The sequence below is a fragment of the Papaver somniferum genome, chromosome 7 (assembly GCF_003573695.1).
Source record: "Papaver somniferum cultivar HN1 chromosome 7, ASM357369v1, whole genome shotgun sequence".
NCBI classification, from domain to species: Eukaryota; Viridiplantae; Streptophyta; class Magnoliopsida; order Ranunculales; family Papaveraceae; genus Papaver; species Papaver somniferum.
The window spans coordinates 2,575,045-2,588,698 of record NC_039364.1 but is presented as its reverse complement, the minus strand read 5'-3'; the positions used below and the strand labels follow the sequence as shown (position 1 = coordinate 2,588,698).

The 13,654-nt window shown below is 36.6% G+C and overlaps 1 protein-coding gene across 3 annotated transcripts; it reads left to right on the top strand.

Annotated features, from left to right (window-relative positions):
- The first annotated feature begins 9,331 nt into the window (after window positions 1-9,331).
- On the top strand, window positions 9,332-12,717 carry LOC113292850 (nuclear transcription factor Y subunit A-7-like). Of its 3 annotated transcripts, none has more exons than XM_026541686.1 (6): window positions 9,332-9,648; window positions 10,827-11,137; window positions 11,226-11,338; window positions 11,418-11,489; window positions 11,602-11,766; window positions 12,027-12,717. In XM_026541686.1, exons 2-6 carry the CDS (start codon window positions 10,873-10,875, stop codon window positions 12,399-12,401), a joined length of 990 nt encoding a protein of 329 aa, XP_026397471.1. In that variant the 5' UTR covers window positions 9,332-9,648; window positions 10,827-10,872; the 3' UTR covers window positions 12,402-12,717. The 3 variants fall into 3 exon arrangements, with proteins under 3 accessions (XP_026397471.1, XP_026397469.1, XP_026397470.1); XM_026541684.1 differs by having other exon boundaries at window positions 11,223-11,338; XM_026541685.1 differs by lacking the exon at window positions 9,332-9,648 and adding an exon at window positions 10,661-10,722 and having other exon boundaries at window positions 11,223-11,338.
- The last annotated feature ends 937 nt before the right edge of the window (window positions 12,718-13,654 follow it).

The window sequence follows — 13,654 nt, the reverse complement described above, 5'->3', positions numbered from 1 at the left end:
TTTCCTCCACACTTATTCTTGTCCACACTCGGAAGTGTATAAAGAACATAGAATTTGGGAACTTCCATGTATTTCTCTTTGCAAACCTGCATAGTGTTAGCATCAAGTGTTTCCAATGGTGGATATCTAGAAACAAAATCATCCAAAAATACTTTTGAAGCACATACATTCAAACCAATAAGAGGTAAAGGAGAAGAATCAATATGCAAAAATTTAGACAAACCTTGCAAAATCTCTTGTATTACAGAATTCTCTTCATCCTTAAAAAATTCAAGTGAATTACTTACCTCTTGTATATCATGGTCCTCTATCAAACCTTGCAACCATTCTTTGTCGTTTTCTTCCTTAACCAAAGTCTTGGCATCATTAAAATATTTGGAAAGTTCAATTGGGTCTTCCACAATATCATTCAATTCGGTTTCGTTCTCGAGCATCATCTCTTTAACATTTTCATCATCGGAATCGGGCCATTCCTCTCTCATAAAATCTTCTTCGGTGTAAATCTCAAAATCTTCTTGTGAGAGTGTTACACCGTTTATAACAATAGGTAAGTCACACCCAATATCCTCTTTTTGAATAGGTGAAGGATCGTTATTATGATCCGGAGTTGGAATAACTTTATCCTTGTTACAATAATTTTCATAAGGTTCAAAATCATCATCGTAACCCATATAATAACGTTTTTCACGCTCCATTCTTAAAGCTCTTTTAGATTCAAGAATTGGTTCATGCAATGCTAGGCCTTCATCAAGTTCCCTCAAACAAGGTTGCCTTCCACCAAGGAGATCACGCATAGATTTAGAAGCATAACTATCCTCCCCTCCTAGTGATTGTTCACTTACATACCCGTCATAAGGTTGTTGATATGTATAAGAATATCCATAAAGTATATATCCTAAGGATGGTTGGAAGTTGCCATAATGTTGAGGTTGAAAACCGTATGGATTGTTGTAATATAGTTGCTCTTGTCCACCATACATGGGAAACTGGTACCTGAAATAAGATTCTCAAAAAACTAAGTTAGATACGATATAGAATCCAACAAAGCAAGAATAAAGCAAAAAGAAAAATAAAAATAACTAAAATAGTCCGCTGCTCCCCGGCAGCGGCGCCAAAATTTGATGCGTGTCGTAACCACAACAAATTAATTAATACTTTTCTCACTAGTTAACAAGTAATATAGCGATGGTAAGGATCGTTCCCACGAGGAACAAGAGGTTCTAGTTGTCTTATAATGTCACAAAAAAGGGGGGTTTTAGATTTTATAAAGTAAAAGAATAACCAAGGAAATTAAAAAGATAAAGTTGAAATCAATAAGAGAGATTAGATCAAGGAATCTTTCTTCGTTGCAAAACAATGATTCAAGTTATGTTCTTTTCCAATTTTTATTAGTCACAGATTATCACCACCAATTCCATATCCTTCAACTGCAATTAAGACCTGCACTTTCCCTTCTTTGCTCGAACCCATTTATTCATATCTTAGATCCAAATCCATCGCCTCCCAACACCTCCAATTTCTTTACAAATTCTCGATTTGTACCTTAAATCCAACAGCAGAACCCATCTCGTTCTTCACTTCATCTTCCACCGAAAATCCATTAACACCAAACAGCTTCAGATCTTCATATCACCACCAGACCCTTATTTCTTCTCATCTGTTGATTTCAAGAAAACCCACAGACCCCCCTTAATTTCTTCACTGTTTCTCGATCTAAATCGATTCCAGCAACAGGTCTCGCTGATTCTTCCTCTCTACGAGCTATGAACATTCTTTTCCAATTTCTCACGATTTCTCTGTCTAACTCTCGATCTAGTCTCAATGTCTCATCAACAGCAGCAACTGCTGCTTCTCTTCTTTTCTCAATTTCAGGAAAATGGAAATGTGATGAATGAGAGGAAAGTCGTCTCTCATGTAGGGTTATGAGGTGGGTTGGATTTGGTACACCCCAAGGATAAGATCCACCCCAGACTGGATGTCTCATAGTCTTTTGCTGGGTGTTTTTAGCACTTCTGTGGGTTGCCCCTTATCCTTAGATGGGCTGCCAATATTGCTCGCAGTGAAATGACCTTTTTGTCCTTTCTTTTTCAATTTTGGATGATTTCTTCTTCTTTTCTTCCATGCGACTCCAGAGTACCTAATAACTCAAAAACACACATAATATACATAATTCACACGAAAAGTAACAAAGAAAGCATAACCAATAGATAATAAATAAGGTTTATTCTACACCGTATCAGAGTACGACTATGAGGTTTAACTGATGACCTAAGTTTATCTCTGGAAAACCGTTTACTTTTCTTCAAAAGAAGGTCTCTAAACTGTCTTTTGATCAAAGATACTGACTTGTCAAGATCTTCATCTGATGAATCAGCCTCTGAAAGATTATCTTCATAGATGCAAACACTTTTACATTTGTCAAGTAATTTAGTGTTCTTTTGTGCTTTCAAAGCAACATCTTTTCTGGATTTGGATGTATGTTCATGATCAAAGATCTATAACTTCCCAAACAGAGTATTTCTGTAACATACTAAACTTTTGAGTCTCTTGAGATATTAAAATTTCCTCATCATCATTTCCATTATAATCAATTGTGTTGTCCAACAAACCTGGCTTAGGACCACGCTTGCTCGTACGAACTGCCTTGAAAGAAAAAGTGTTTTAACAACTCAAAATAACCATAATTGTTTCATTTAACCACATGTTTCCCTATTTCAACTGAAAAGATATAAGAATTACATATAAGATGTCTGATTTGTAGATAAAATGACAACTACCATGCACATAATGCATTTGTTAGAGCATTGCTCGGTCGAACTCGCATGCGTTGCTATCTCAAGCATGTTTGTCAATGTTAGTGATCAAAACTATAAGTCTTGATTTCTAGTCTACTATAGCTAAGTCTCGGACTAGGATAGAAAGTGTAGTTGAGCTCAAGGACTTCATGGCGATTCATCATACAAGAAGAAGAACTACTCAAGGAACCGGTGGAACTTCTCGACAAAAAGGTATGTGAAGACTTGAACTTATCTGTCACTCAAAAGTCTATCTACTCTATCTCCTACTTCTTGAGACAAAAAGTCGTATGCTATATATATAGACTTAGATTATACACATTTGGTATTTCGAGCCGAGTATACCTCGCCTATCTATATCTCGAAATATGTGTTCGTAAGTGTTTCGCTTCGACCATGTTTATCTTTAGCTAGTGACGAAATTTATGATATGTTTCAATCACTTTGTAAATTGCTTTGACGAGAAGTGGTGTAACAACTGTATAACGTCCTCTAATAATGTTTCAATGGTTGGAATGAGAGTTCAGATTACGTAACCAATGATGGACATACGTATTGTTGTGGAAACACATATGTGCATAAGTCTTATTCCTTGACCAAAGTTTGCGAACTTTGTTGATCAAGAAAAACCGGAAGAATGGCTTGTTTCCAAGTCTGCGAACTCAATCCGCGAACTTCTGAACTTCTCATCACGAGAAATTCTGCTGGAGTTGACAAACTAGTTGCGTGAGTACCAGTCCGCGAACCGGCGGAAAGTCTTTGCTGAGATTTTCTGCTGGAGTTTGTAAACTCTGCCCGGTTGCTTAAGTCCGCGAACCTAGTGTGCGAACTTAAGGAGGTTATATATCTGAAGATGATTTCCGAACTTAAAATTATAAATACTAGGAATGCAATTTGCAAACCGTGGCTATAAAGTTCATGAACCGATTCGAGTGAATCAAATCATCTTTGCTTCAATTTTGTCTTGTGTAGTACATAAGATTTTCTTGCAATTGAACAACTCTCTAACTAGTTCATTTGAGTCATTTGAACTAGTTATGGTGAAGAAGAATATGGTTGGTATGAAATGCTCATACGACTAACCTTTTGGTTAACTATTGTTGAACCAAAAATGTACACGTTTGGGTACGGTTAACAAACCTAGAAGCGTGCATTTCATTTGTGTACAACAAGCTAAGTTTTCGATCTAAAGATTAAAAAATATTAGCTTGAATCTAAATCAGGTTTTCATGTAACAGTGGATATTTTTTGCTTTGTGACCAAGGCGAAACCCTGATTTGAAAGACTATATAAGGGGACATCTAGCAACTCTGCAAAACTAATCCCCACACTTCACGTGTGATACTAGTTCGCGTGCTAGAGTCGTTTCTCCTTTAACCTTTGGTTTTCTTCTTCTAAAACCAGGTTAACGACTTAAAGACTTCATTGGGATTGTGAATCCAGACCGATACTACTTTTATCGTAGTTGTGTGATCTGATCTTGCATCTTCTATCGTACGAGTACAATCATATTGATTGGCTTGAGATTGATATCTTCGATAGGCAAGATATAAAAAGTAGACACAAACATCTTCGTCTCATTGTTTGTGATTCCGCAATATCTTGTTTCGCTACCATACGATTAAGATTGTTGTGAGGTGATTGATTTATCTAGGCTGTTCTTCGGGAATATAAGACTGGATTATCAATTAGTTCATGTTCACCTTGATTATTATCAAAAGACGGAACAAAAACTTTAGGGTTTTTCTGTGGGAGACACATTGATCCTTTGATAGACTTGTCTGTGTGAGACAAATTTGTTTATTGTTAACGCCTGAGATTTTGGGTCGTAGCAACTCTTAGTTGTGGGTGAGATCAGATAAGGGAATCAAGTGCTCAGTATCCTGCTAGGATCAGAGGAGTAGGGAGTACAACTGTACCTTGGATCAGTGGGAGACTGATTGGGTTCAACTACAGTCCAGTCTGAAGTTAGCTTGGAGTAGGCTAGTGTCTGTAGCGGCTTAATACAGTGTGTGTTCAATCTGGACTAGGTCCCGGGGTTTTTCTGCATTTGCGGTTTCCTCGTTAACAAAATTTCTGGTGTATGTGTTATTTCAGTTTCCGCATTATATTGTTTTATCTTTATAATTGAAATAATACAGGTTGTGCGTTAGATCATCAATTGAAATAAATATTGAATGCTTCGTTACTAAGATATCTTAGCTTTGATTGTAAGCAACCCTGATTTGAAAGACTATATAAGGGATAACTCTAGCAACTGGAAAACCTAATCCCGACACTTTCATATGTCCTAGTTGCAAACTAGAGTCAATTCTCCTTTTACCTAGGTTTTTTCAAAACCATTATAGGTTAACGACTTGAAGACTTCATTTGGAATTCGTGAAGCCAGATCCAACTATTTTATTTGTAGTTGCGTATTCTGATCTTACTTGTTCTATCGTATTGATTTTTATCTTCTCTATGATTTACTCGAGATTTATCTTCGATAGGTAAAATATAAAAAGTAATCACAACAGTTCTTCGTCTCAGACTCTTGTGATTCCACAGTAACTTCTTATACCACCATAAAGTTAAGTTATTGTGAGGTGATTGATATTTCTAGGATGCTCTTCCGGAGTATAAGACCGTATTATCAATTGGTTCCGGTTCACCTTGATTTATCACAAGACGGAACAAAACTTCATACGTATTTTTGTGGGATACATATTTATCTATCAGATAGACTTATCTGTGGGAGACAAATTTGTTTATAAGTCTTCGACTTTGGGTTGTAGAAACTCTTAGTTATGGGTGAGAACATCTAAGGGAATCAAGTGCGTAGAATCTGACGTGGTTCTCGAGGCGTAAGGAACGCGACTGTACCTTAATGGGTGTGGGACTTGGTTAGGGCTCAACTACATTCCAGTCCGAAGTTAACTTGTAGTAGGCTAGTTTCTGTAGCGGCTTAATACATTAAGGTGTTCAAAACTGGACTAAGTCTCGGGGTTTTTCTGCATTTGGCCTCGTTAACAAAGTTTTTGGTGTCTATGTTATTTCTTTTCCGCATTATATTTTTTTATATAATTGAAATATCACAGGTTGTGCGTAGTTCAATCAGTTGATAAATCCGACCTTGATCGTTGGATAAAACTTGATTGACACTTGGACATTGGTTTTTGGTACCGTCCAAGTTATTTCTCATATCAATCAGGCTCACGGATATTTATCTGTTCGATTTGCTGATTGTGTTGAGAAATAAGGATAAATCTCTTTGATATCTTTCTTGGTTGAGCTCGCTTTTAAGTTAGAACTTTCGGAATTATATTGGAGTTTAGTCCATACAGATTGCGGAACGAATTATTGGGTGTGGTTGTTATACCACCGCTTTTTCAATTGGTGTCATAGCAGGCAAACACGCTAAGACCTTATAAGTCTGTGTTTGTAGCAATCTGATTTCTATTGATAGAAGTATCTCTCTTTTACGCACATAGAAATGTCTTCCAAAGTTTTTTATTATGCCAAATGTCTTGAGTTTACCTCAAAGGATAACTCCTTAGAATATTCTTCCGAATCCCGAGGTAGAAAACTTATGTTATCAGATTCTGGTATCATTCCCTCTAAAGTGACAATTGACACTATATCAGAATCTGAAATGGAACTCACACGAACCTTAAAAAAATCTTCTAAGATTATTGATGTTCAATCTTCTAAAATTTGATCTCTTGAAGAAAAATATGCTCAGCTCACTGGTGGACTTGAGAAGTCTCTTGATAGAGAACGTGAACTCTATAATATTGTTGAGTCTTTTTCTAAAAATATTGAAAACCTTGTTCAAGAAACTACTCTTCAGCGTGAAAAGATTAGTATGCTTGAAGATACTGTTAAGGAAGACTCAATTAGAGAAGAACGCTTAAAAAAAACTCACTCATCAGAATTGAACATCTGTCATGTTGAAAAACAGAAACTTTGTGCATCTCTCTTACTATCCCAAGAACAATGCAACTCCTTGAAAAGGGAAAAATCTGTTTTGGTGAGTAAGTCATCTTTAGTGCCTATCTCTAGTACTCATGTGGTGTAGCAGGCGTCTCAGTTTAGATGTAATCACCTTTTGAGGCATGACTCGATGCATCCTTCTTGTTATACTATCATGAGATCACTTCATATGATGCTTACACGTAGTGATTGGCTCACAAAAGATATACAAGTAAAAGACCATTTTGAAATTAAAATTCTGCCTATTTTGAAGTTTTGTTTTATAAAATCCACCTTTTAAAAAAAATAAAAAATAAAATAAGGGAACTGTTTTATTAATGGAAATTCAAGGTTATGTTGCCTTGCGTCATTAGGGGCGACTCGGTTAGAACGAGGGGTCACATATAAGACAAAATAGGGTCACCCAAACCTAAAATCAAGCCACCCCTTATTAATTTTTTTTCGATATGATAAAAATGCCCTTCATAATCGGTAGACAATACTACAATCGGTAGTTTATATTAATGTATGTTGGTTTGTGTTACGAAAATTATAATCGTTGGTTAAAATGGTAATCTCGAGATGTTAATTTTCTACGGATGACGGTAGTAGTCCCAAATTCAAATTTTTCAAAAACCAATGGAATTTTGAATTTATCTATTTGCACAATCGGTAGTCTCGTGATGTTAATTTTCTACCGATTATAAAATTGGTAGTCTAGTGATGTTTATTACCTACCGATTGTGCTAGTAGCCCCAAATTCAAAATTTTCAAAAACCAATGGAATTTTGAGTTTCTCTATTTTCACAATCGGTAGACTCGGGATGTGTATTATCTACCGATTGTACAATCGGTAGTCTCGTGATGCTCATTATCTACCGATTGTGGTAGTAGCCCCAAATTCAAAATTTTCAAAAACCAATGGAATTTTGAGTTTCTCTATTTGCACAATCGGTAGTTTCGTGATGTTTATTTCTATCGTGATGTTATTTATCTACCGATTGTGGTAGTAGCCCAAAATTCAAAATTTTCAAAATCAATGAAATTTTGGATTTCTCAAAGAAGAAAAGAACATAATCACAATCTGTAGATAAAAAGATAATACTAAACTACCGTTTATGAAGGGACATATAAGTATTTTCATCCTATTTTGTCTTATGTGTCGTCCCTAATTCTAACCGAGTCGCTTCTAATGATGCAAGGTTATGTTGGGTTTAAGAAAAAAATTAGTGAAAATAAAATAACTAGAACATGCAATATAAGTATAACACCAAAAAAATCCGGCAAAAAAGAAAGAAAGAAGGGTTAACGGAACATGAATAGAAACTGATCAAATCGGTCTACATTTCACCTATAGATTCTAAACACGCTTAAACTGAGTAAGTACAACGGCACACGTACATCAAATGATTCTCTGAAGTGGATGGAATCTGGGAAGCAAGACTTTGTCATGGTTTGACGATTCCTTTTGAATTGAAAATAGAAATGAAAATTGTGATTGGCTTTCTATCTTATTGGTGGTGGGGCAAACGATACCAAAGACTGGGCCTGGCATGGCATTCACATCACTCTTTGGTTGAAAATTAAGCCAAACAACTACGGCTAATTTTGATCGGAAAATGAGTCATTTTTACAAATATTTTTAAAACATGGTTCAAATGAACGAGTAAAAAATTAGTATGGGTGAAATAGACACCATAAAAATAACAAGGATGAGCAAACGATACCAAAGACTGGGCCTGGCATGGCATTCACATCACTCTTTGGTTGAAAATTAAGCCAAACAACTACGGCTAATTTTGATCGGAAAATGAGTCATTTTTACAAATATTTTTAAAACATGGTTCAAATGAACGAGTAAAAAATTAGTATGGGTGAAATAGACACCATAAAAATAACAAGGATGAAACTGGATTCATCCTGACTTAAACTTAAAAAATAGCAAGAATGAAATTGGATGCATCCTGATGTAAATTAAAAATAAAAAAAAAATATTTGAAAATGGATATGTTGAAACTGTTTACATCCTGTCTATTTTTAAATTTTTGTCCATTTAAACAGTATTAAAATTTAGATATTCTTTTCACCCAGAAATTATTGATTTTGGTCTTTTTAACCAATTTTGTGAATTTTGATTCCTTTATTTTGATGCCGGTGGAATGGTGAGGCCTTGAATTTTTTACGGGTCAAACTACATTGAAATTCTTCTCTTAATCACATTATAATTAAAGTAATTAATCTGAACTTATCCTTACACCTTTGACTAAGTTGACCACTTATTATATCCTTTGTATTTGATTGCTGCTTCAGTGACTTGGGAATATCACAGCACACATCTCGAGGCACTAAGTTTCCCCTTTTCCTAAAGGACAAAATAACACTGCAGGACAAAATGGATAAGGGATAGTCTGTGAGAGAAGTTTTCCGGAATTTCGACCAGTTGCGGGTGCCCTTAACCTTTAATAGGTGGTACATATCAGGATCCTGTTGTGAGGAAAACTAAAATTAGGTAGGTAGGGCGGCTAAAACCTGAGAAATAGTCGAAAACAAGAAATTTTAAACACAAGTTGGTGGGTGCAGAGAGAGAGAGAGTGGTGGTGGTGAATTTTGAGATAGTTAATGAATCCATCTTTTGAGTACATATTGCTTACTTAGTACTCATACAACCAGCAAGAAAAAGATTGAATTTTGAATTGGTGAGTCAAAGTAATAAACAACAAAAAAACAATAAGGAATTTTGGGTCCCTCCCTCTTTTTCAATTTGACAGAGACTAGAGGGATAGTTATTGGCTTTTGGGTTTGAGGGTTGGAAGTTGGGAGACATGCCCAGATCTATCCCAACAACAACAACAACATCACTTATCATCCTTGTATCCCCTCTCACTTTACCAATTCCCAGAAGGTATGTGTGCAAGTACTAGTCCTTCTTTCCCTTTCTTTATTCAGCTTTTCTGTACTTTTTTTTATCCTCCTAAATATTCTTTGTAGCTTGTACTGTTTCATTCATTAAATCAGAGCTGTATGTGTACTTGAATTGATTGTTTATGGCAGTTTGATTATGATTCTGTAAGGAATAAAAGCAGGGATTGCTTTTTGGGTGTTTTGTTTTCTTGTTCTATTGGTGTTTCCATATATGGGTATGTTTTTGTTGTTCTATAAGTAATTTAGTAATTGGAATAATGGGTTATTGAAAGTTTTTCTGATTGGATTGTTTTGTAATTAAAGATTCAATCTTTGTTGGTTTTGTTGATGCTAGGGATTGCTCTACTATTCGCTAGTTTCGTGTATTAATCTCGTTTGTCCGGGTTATCTCTTGTTGGATTTTGCAGTGTATTAGTATATTGATTGACCTAATTGGCTAATTCAAATTCAATCTCGTTTGTGCGGGTAATCTTTTGTTGGATTCTAGAGTGTTTCAATCTAATGAGTATCATCTGTTTGATTGTTTTATCAGGGTTCAATTTCATAGCTAGTTATTGGTTTTCTGGATTTGTTGTTCTTATCGATTTTTGTACAACCGTCGGTTTTGTCATACTGATTAATTCTGATTACTAATTGGTTTTTGAGTGGATGTCTTGATCAAGGATTAGAAGACAATTAGGTTTAGTCTAATTCACGAATGACAGTGCCATATTGATGCCCATATGCAATTTTTAGCTCCTGTTAGTCGCTTAAGTGGATATGGGTGGGATTGCGAAAGCCACTGTAGTTTGTGTTGATCTTAAAGTCCATGGTGCACAAAAGAGAGTTGCTAAGCCCCAGTTGACATTTTACTCAGATTCTAAATAACCAATCTAAAACTGCAGTCTTATATTGTGGGAAGATTTGGTGCGAATTTGGATGTTGTGTAATTGATCTGTTAATACTTTTTACATGAGAATATAACTAGCAATCGTGTTAGGACGGACTTGTCTCATGGTCATATAATTGAGTACATCGAATATGGTTGTTTTAAGGATTATGCCTATTGATATAGGTGAGTGTCATAGTTTTGATTCGAAATTGCACTATTATCTGGTAATTGGTAGAACGTATACTATCACAGCCTATTTAGGTGTTTGTTATGTTTTATTTGTGCAGACTCTTCAGCGGCCACCAAAACAGGTGAAACACACTGAAAATACGGATGCAGAACATTCAAGGGAATGACTCCCACCAATTTTCTAGCCACCCAGCATCCCCTTCCGTTGTTAATAGTTGTTCGCGATCTTGGTGGAATTCGTCTGTGTCACAAATTCCACCATCTTCTATGTCCAGGAGTACAAGTTTGAATGTTGACACTCCACCTCAACACTGTCAAAATGCAAATCAATTAGGTTCCCAACAGAAAGATCAGGATTCTTCCTCCAGTCAGTCGACTATTCAGTCTCATCATGAAATGGCAACTATAGGTAGAGGAAACGCTCATCCCAAATCTCTCAATTCAACTTGTATGGGTATCATTATATTGACGTGGTTGTTGTTCTTTGATTTAAGCAGGACACGCTGAAAATAATGGAAGACAAGAGGAAGCTCAAGCTAAATCCTTTGCAACTCAGGCAACTCCCTATTTCAGCTTACCTCCTTCACAGATCGATTTTAATCAATCTACGGTAGGTTTTTTTTCCTCGTGGTCTCGTGTTTAAGAGTGTGAAAGTAATGCTGACCGCTCCTCATCATTCTTGACCTCAGACTCACCTTCCTTACCCTTATGCTGATCCTTACTATGGTGCAATGGTGGCTGCTTATGGAGCACAGCCTGTTGTAAGTAGTATTATAATGAAATCTTAGTTCCCAGCGGGATGGTTTTTTTTTTTATTTTTCTGTAGTGTTGAACTTTCTTTTGTTGATATACTTCTTATTTGAACTTAAGCAGATGCTTCCAGATATGGTTGGTAATCCTACACGAGTCCCGCTGCCTGTTGAGGTTGCGGAAGCAGGACCCATCTTTGTGAATGCTAAACAATACCATGCAATCCTCAGACGCAGACAGACCCGTGCCAAACTTGAGGCTCAAAACAGACTTGTTAAACCTCGAAAGGTATGTCCATTACAATCCCATACGTAATTGTGGTTGATTGTGTATAGAAACAAACCCACAGACAGTGTCAAAAATGAGAGAAACGACATACACAACTGTGATTTACTATCCCTTTGAATTTCATTATATTGCTAATCTTAATCACGAAGTTAATGGGGATTGGCATAACCTCACCAGGCTCCATTGCCCTGAAAACCGATTTTTCGTTTCTGGTGGCTCAATATTTTTTCGAGGAGTCTCACACTCTCACTAATTTGCAGCCATATCTTCACGAATCTCGGCATCTCCACGCAGTAAAGAGAGTGAGAGGATCTGGTGGACGTTTTCTAAAGCAGCAAACTGATGCTTCTTCCCCTCCCAATGTTGAGAATACATCGGAGTTGGCTTCCCAACAAACAAGGGGAAATCTATTAGAATCTGAAATTCGTCAGTCAGAACCCGCCAATCCAGTTGCTCCTACCACGTTGTATTCTGACACAACTTGTGTATCCTACAGTGAGGCACCCGATCATAGGTTGTTTTCAGGGTACAATCATCTCCAACGTCTTGGTTCCACCTCCTCACAAGATAGTGGCAGTGGAGATGGCATGTCGTATAATGGGTACCAGCAGTTTGGCATCCCCGTAACCCGATGAGGAATGAGAATCACACACTGCTATGTCAGAAATTTTGGCTTCCGCTGCATATTTGATGATGAGTCATGATCAAGTACAACTATTCTCCATATGATTATATGCATCTCGGCTGTCCCGTTATGAAGACTTGTAGTGTGTTAAATTCCCCATTGGCAATTCATCCTTGGCTTTGTATCTTTAGTTCTGTTTCTTCTATATCTTACGCTGGTAATCTGAAAGAACCATGAATCGGTAAGTTGGCAAGTTCGGTGTGATTTTGAGGAAGGTTAAAATTTCAGGCAAGTAATTCATATACCGTGATTCATAATTTTTACCAGTTCCGGTCTATGTGAGTTTGTTTTTCTTTTTTCGGGCTTGTCAAGTATATTGTCAGTTTTAAGCACCATTTGGTTCTGTGTTTTGAGTTGTTATTCTAACACTAGATTTTGTCATATAAGTTCTTCTTAATAAGAAGCGGAAAAGCATACAATTGTCAACCATCTAAACTCTTAGAGGAACGGAGCCAGGCACCAGCCAACCAGCTCATAGAGCCAATTTAAGTATATTTTCTAAAACTTCCAAAAGATTATTGTTTGCCACCACTACCACCGCGGATACCGCCATCAACGCTGCATATTTCGCCTTACCTTGTTGCCCCATAACCAGAAACGGGGTCCTTAAAACCAGGCTTCCAATTTTCACTAGGCCTGTCAACGGCACTTAACGTAACAAATAATGGCTCTGCCGCTACCGTTGCCGTTTAAATTAGCGGTTAACCGTTATCCGTTAAATGCCGACGGAATTGTAAAATCCAAAACCATTGCCATTACGTCGGACTTATCGGCTAACGGTTAATTTTCCGGTATTAACCGGTATGATAATGAACTCACATTGTTGCAGGAGAAACAAGAACAGATTTACTAGCAGAATGCAAGAACCTGAGATTGAATTCCCTGTAGGTATCAAATTAACAAAACCCAACTAAGAATCCATGAAAGAAGAAGATTAGAAGAACCCAGAGATGAAGAATAGAAGAAGATGATGATCAAGTACTTACGTTTTTGCAGGAAAAGAAACAAGAAGAGGTGGTTTGTGTTGAATTCTTCTTCCATGGAAAGAAGAAGGGAAATGCAAGAACTCGGGTCGTGTTGTTTGATGATTCATTGACAGCAACATTTTGTTTTCTTCTTCTTCTTCAATGGAGTGATTGTTTTTGCTTTGGGTCTGTAAAACTGAATGCATGGGTTTTTGATTCGTTCATCTGGTTTTTATAA